Source organism: Mesitornis unicolor, unplaced genomic scaffold (genome assembly GCF_000695765.1).
Source record: "Mesitornis unicolor isolate BGI_N332 unplaced genomic scaffold, ASM69576v1 scaffold13694, whole genome shotgun sequence".
Lineage (NCBI taxonomy): Eukaryota > Metazoa > Chordata > Aves > Mesitornithiformes > Mesitornithidae > Mesitornis > Mesitornis unicolor.
The window spans coordinates 2222-8397 of NW_010180860.1; the positions used below are offsets into that span (position 1 = coordinate 2222).

A 6176-nucleotide genomic window follows, 5' to 3' on the forward strand; every position below is an offset into this window, starting at 1 on the left:
GAGCTGTCCTAAATCTTGGCTTTGGGAGCAAACAGATACTTATGTTCAGTGTCTGGCTAGCGTGTGTGTGTGTGTGTGTGTATCCTCCTTGAAAAACTACAGCTACACCCTAGAGCAGTGGTCTGTGTGGTGGGGACCTGGCTGATGGGCCATACCCAGAGGGTGGTAGTCAATGGTTCATTCTCTGTCTGGCAACCGGTCACAAGTCCCTCAGGGATCAATATTTGGCCTGATGCTATTTGGTATCTTCATTAGTGACCTGGATGTTGGGGTCAGGAGCTCTCTGGTGACACCAGAAGGAGTGGGGTAGGGGATACTCCAAAAGGGAGAGCCACCCCCCAGGAGGACCTGGACGAATGGGCTATGAGGAACTTTGTGAAGTTCAACACAGACAGATGTAAGGTCTTGCATCTGGGAATCCATCATCCAAGAGTGCAGCTGAGACTGGCTCCACCTGGCCTTACTCATCCAGTATTGAGAACCATACTCTATGTGGAAAGGGACCTGCGGGTCTTGGTGGGTGAGGAGCTCAACATGAGGAGCAGTGCTGCAGTGCAAGGAAACCAGCAGGATGCTGGGGTGCCTTGGAAAGGACATCACCAGCAGAGAGAAAGAAGTCGTTGCCCTCTCTACTCAGCACTGGTCAGACCAGACCTTGAGCACTGTGTCCAATTTTGGTCCCTGCTATCCAAAAGAGACGTGGACAGGTTTGAAAGGGTCCAAAGGGTGACGAGGATGCTCAGAGGACTGGAAAAGCTGAGAAAACTGGGCCTGTTCAGCCTTGGGAAGAAAAGGCTTAGCAGGGACCTTGTCACCATGTACCAGTGCATAAAGGGTGGCACCAAGAGGATGGAGACTCCCTTGAACAAGGAGTCACAGGGAAAAGACGAGGGGCAATGGACACAAATGGGGTTTGGAGAGATTCCCATTGAACTCCAGAAGAGATTTCTTTACCATGAGGTCAATCAGACATTGGATAAGTCTGTCCATGAGATACTGGGATAAATCTCTCCATGAGATACTGGGATTATCTCCCAGGGGAAGTGGTAAATTCCCCTACATTGGTCACTTTTAGGACTCAGCTTGCCAGGGTGCTGACTCCTCTCATTTAAACTCTGCTTTTACCCTGAGAGGTTGGACTGGGTGATCCTTGTGGTCCCTTCCAACCTGGTATTTTGTACGATTCTGTGATAACTCAGCAGATGTGTTTGTTTCCAGAGATAAAAACCACCGTTGTGTACCCTGCCACGGAGAAACACCTCCAGAAATACCTGCGCCAAGAGGTGCACCTCATCCGCGAAACCTGGGAGGATTACGAGGCCATAACGCTGCCCTTCATCCAGTCCCAGAGCTTCAGCATCCAGGTACGGGCACCGCTGCCTCCCGACGTTTTGGGTCTCCTCCTACATCACAAATGTCCCCTCCGAAGCCCAAATTGGAGGCAGAGGAGTCAGGAGCGCTCTGTCCCATCTGCAGAAAGGGGAAAAAACCCCAAATTCTGGGTGTTTGAACTGGTTTGGAGGAGTGGAAGGGGAAATGTGAAGGGTAATCGAGGGACGACAGAAGCGGCTCTGTTTTCTGCACAGCGGGGATGCTTTCATATAATGGCTTAATTGTGGTGCCAAGCCTCTGGACATGTGTTGTCCTGGCTGGAAACAGCAAGAGCAGTCAGCTGCTGGCCTGCCCATCACATGAGACTTGAAAATCCGGCTCATCTGATCGCTGGACGTGTTTGGGACACCGATAGCTTGGCACTTATGAAAAGAGCAGGCGTTCCCAACAAAAAACAGGGGCAAACTTTCATTTCCTGCCAAGTTTTCTGCCCTGCTTTTCTGCCGAGGAGTCGCAGAGCACCACGATCCAAAATCGCTCGGAGAATTGAATCTCCTCTAAGATGTTGCTAGGGGGAAAAGAGCAGAAATTTAAGCAAAAAAAAAACCCAGATAAAAGGAGGAGAGGTTGGTTTCTCCCTGGGGATCTCTTCAGGTCAGTTCCCAATGAGCCTAAGTTTTGATGGGATTAATTAAACTCCTGACAGAGCTCCCCAGAAGGGCTGACTTGATCTCAAGTGTTTGGTGCGTACAGAGCTCTTAAGCCAGGGCATAAAGTGCATTTTGGGGGCGTAAGTAAAGGTGATTGAGCTCAGGTTGGTAACCAGGAAAAGCAAAGATGCTTCCACTCCTCTTACCCTGTCGCTTATCCCTGCTCTCCTCTGTTTTGGGGTTGAAACTCCTCTCTGGATGATGCTTTGCTTTGAAGGAGGAGTGCAGGGCATAACCAGAGTGGGGATTACAGGTGGTCTGGGGGCTGAGGTTTTCAATGTCGAGGACCCTGGAGCTTTAGGCACAGAGAGGACCCTGAGCGGTGAGCTGTTTCCTAATCAGGAAGCCAAAAGCTGAGCATTGCCCAAGAAAACGCAGGACTTTGGCCTTTGCCTGGCAGCCGGGTCTTGTCCTTGGGTCACAAGTTCTGGCCCCTCATTTCGAGGACAGGAACTGCTTGAAAGAGTCCAGCAGGGCCACAAAGATGCTGGAGGGAGTGGAGCATCTCCTGCTGAGGGAGCTGGGGCTCTGTAGCGTGAAGTTGCCTGTTTCTCTTCCAGTGGGTGTACAATATCCTGGAGAAGAAAGCTGAGGCCGACCGAATCGTCCATGAAAACCCCGATCCACACGACGGCTTTGTTTTAGTCCCAGATTTCAAGTGGAATCAAAACCAGGTTCGTTCGCTCCCCTTTATCTTTGAAGGATGCTGCTGCCCAAAAGTAATCCAGAGGAAACCTCCACTTCGTGCACCACTAATGGCAATTTTAGTCGGGCAACGTGTCCTTCCTGTTCGTCACAGAATGGCTCGGTTGGAAAAGCCCTCTGAGATCATCATGTCCAACCGTTCCTGTCTCCCCCCGAAACCATATCCTTAAGTACCTCGTCTACCCGCTCTTTAAACACATCCAGGGATGGTGACTCCACCACCTCCCTGGGCAGCCTGTGCCAGCTTCTGACGACCCTCTCAGGAAAGAACTTCCTCCTTATCTCTGACCTGAACCTCCCTTGGCACAGCTTGGTGCCGTTTCCCCTTGTTCTATCCCCCATCACCTGGGAGAAGAGCCCAGCACCCACCTCTCCACAAGCTCCCTTGAGGCAGTTGGAGGTGGTGATGAGGTCTCCCCTCAGCCTTCTCTTCTCCAGGCTGAACAAGCCCAGTTCCCTCAGCCGCTCCTCATCAGGCTTGTTCTCCAGAGCCCTCCCCATCCTTGTGGCTCTGCTCTGAACACGCTCCAGAATCTCTCCCCGTCGTCATCAAGTGATGATATTTTGGGGCCTTTTACCATTGTGGACACTGCACAGGCGGTTCTCACCGCTGCTGGCTGATTTATTCATCAGCTTTGCTTTCTCTTTCCTGTTTCAGCCCAAATCTTGTCGTGATGTGTTGGAGCCTAAATCCAGCTGCGTGTTCGTTGGGGTTTTTTTGGGTTTGTTTTATTTTCCAAGCCCAAACCGGGCAGATGCATTGTCCTCTGGTTGCCGCAATGAACTCTCCTGCGCACAATATTGAACAGATGGTCCTTAGCTTACGAGCAGCTGCTTAACCCCTCGTGGGGGCGGCCACTCATGAAACACAGAGAGCTTTTTAAACCCGGGCTGTAATCCTCAACTGAGTGGCTCGTTATTTCCTTAGATTTGGGATCCTTTTCATGCTGGGGATGGTCCCGGGGAGATGAAACTCTGGTGAGGTCCAAAAACTCCCCCTTATGTTTCTGTTCCTCAAATTGCCGCTGTGGATGGCAAGTGGGGAAAGTTTCCCTTTCATTAGAACTCACACATGGGAACTAAAAACCGAAAATAACGAACGCGAGCCTTCTCGTGGCCATCCAAATTCTGAATTTCTGTGCTGGGACCGCCTGTTTCTGGCGCAGAGCTGAGCTGCGGGAGGGGATGATTCGGGGATGGAAGTGAGTAAGGCACTGCTGGGTGCTGGTTACCAGGAATTCATTGCACATCACCCGCTCCAAAAATCACTGGGAGGCACAGCCTTCTTCCTGGAGAGACTTTGCAAAGCATCTCTATCCCTATCTATCCCTATCTATCCCTACCTATCCCTCTGTAGAGCGAGCTTGCACCCAGTGCCCTCTATTTCCAGGGTGGCAATATTTCGGGATCCCAAAAGTGCAGCACCACTGTCCCTTTCCTTCCTCCTCGGTGTAAATCCTCGCTCGCCACAACTGAGCTTCACAACTCGAATCAGGACTGGAGATGGCTTCGTTAATTCTGATTCAATTGTGTTTTATTGTTCTTTAGAAACGCGTTGTGTCCACATCTTGCAGCTGGTGCGGCCAGGGAGCACTTCCATGGCAGGATGTGTGTTTTGGGGAGGTCTCCCCGTGCAGAACAGGACCTTCTCCACTTCTGGTTCCCAGGCAGCCAAGCCAGCGTCCCAGCAAGGGCTCTTGGCTTCTGCCTTGAGCCAAGGAATTTCCTCTTGGCTGTGGGCGCTGCCGAGCCAGAGCCGATCCCGGCAGCCCTGGGCCTGCCCACGAGCACCGGTTCCTTCTCGTGCATCCCATTGAACAGCCCATTTAACTTACTGAATTAAATTAGGAAGCCAGACAGAGCTCCTTGTAGTTCCTTCAACAGCAGCGCCTTGCCCTGCCAACTCACCTGTAATTATTTCAGGGAGGAAGATTTATTTGCCTCGTGCAGCTTTCACAGCCTTCTGGGCGCTGGATCAGCTCCTGCTCAACCTCCTGCTCCTTCGGAGCGGTTCGGGATCTTTTGAAGATGATTCTTTTCGTGTGGGGTTTTCTTTTTCCGCTGCTTTTGAGCTGGTTTCAAACCCGCAGGAGCCCCGAGGCGTTGCCTGCAGCGCTGCCCGGGATGACTTCACTTTTGGGCGTATTTGTGTCGAACAGCAACACGCAGATGTTGTTCCAGGGAGAAAGAGGCGCTTGCTGTTCCTCCCGCCCTGATCCTGCTCTGCTGCCTTTTTCCTCTGCTCAGCCCCGAGATGGGGTCCTGAGAGCATCTTTTGGCACCAGCCTCTGTTTCCAAATAGCCCGATGGGTTTCTCACAGCCCTTTTCAGGTCTCAAATAGCCAAACCCTTTCCTTTGCTGTGTTTATGTTGTCAGCAAGCCACTGAGATGGGGATAATGAATTTATTTTATATTTTTTAATGCTCCACAGCCCTCTGTCGTCTTAAACTGTGAGTGCTTCCTATGGGGCTGGCTGATTGCTCCTGAACGAGTGTGTTTTACCAGGCTGGGATTGTCCAGTGAGCAATTAGGCCTTGGAAATAGTGATTGATGGAGCTGGAAAGCGATTTGTGCAATGGAACTACGGGAAGCTTTTCACTTAGGAAGCAGCTTTGGCCGCGGTGATTCACTGTAAATCCCCGTCTGAGCGCAGAGATCAGCCCTGCGCTGGCTCTGCGGAAAAGGCCGCGCGCGGGGGTCGCTGGCAGACCCACGGCCTCCTCGGCCGCTGCGTGCCTCAGTTTCCCCCAAATTAAGAGTGGGTGGCGGGAGGTTTCCCCGGTCTTCCCGTGGTCACCTAGGTCACTGCCTCTCTCCCTGCAGCTGGATGACCTCTACCTGATAGCCCTTGTTCAGCGCCGCGACGTCAAATCGCTCCGCGACCTCACCGCCGAGCACCTCCCGCTGCTGAGGAACGTCCTGCGAGAAGGGAAGGTAAGTGCAAGGCCCAGGGACCAAGAAATGACGATACATCGCGACACGGGGCCGCGTTGCCCTCTCTGCAGTCACTGGAGAGCCACGCTGCATCCAGGGATGCTCAGAGTCGAGCCCTGTCCTTGTTGCATTGATAATTCCCTTCCCTTGATGGTTTTCACTGGCCAGCAAACGTGGCTGGATGCGCCACGTTTCTCTTCTCCGCATTTGAAGTTTGGGAAGGAATTGTGGCGGGGAAAGTGGAGATTAATTAAGAGATTAGTCGGGGGATTGCGGTGTTGAGCAGCGAGCCCAGCCGGCGTGCAGGAGTTCGCTGCGGCTGTTCGTGGCTTTAATTACTCTGGGTGGTAACGGGATCCCCGTAACTCACCGCAGCAATAAGGGAGGAAAGGAAAATTATCTGAGTGGAGAGCACGTCCCATCGCAGAGCTCTGTCCATCCACTCGCTGCCTGCCCTCATAGCATCACCAAATCATGTGTTGGGTTGGAGGGGA

At 52.3% G+C, this 6176-nt stretch overlaps 1 protein-coding gene across 1 annotated transcript; it reads left to right on the plus strand.

Annotated features, from left to right (window-relative positions):
* Window positions 1–363: 363 nt before the first annotated feature.
* Window positions 364–5682, plus strand: DCPS (decapping enzyme, scavenger; the record flags this gene model as incomplete). The annotated part of the gene is made up of 5 exons (XM_010183228.1): window positions 364–397; window positions 473–520; window positions 1219–1364; window positions 2603–2716; window positions 5572–5682. Coding segments are annotated over exons 1-5 (453 nt in total), but the record flags the coding sequence as incomplete, so codon positions are not given.
* Window positions 5683–6176: the final 494 nt, after the last annotated feature.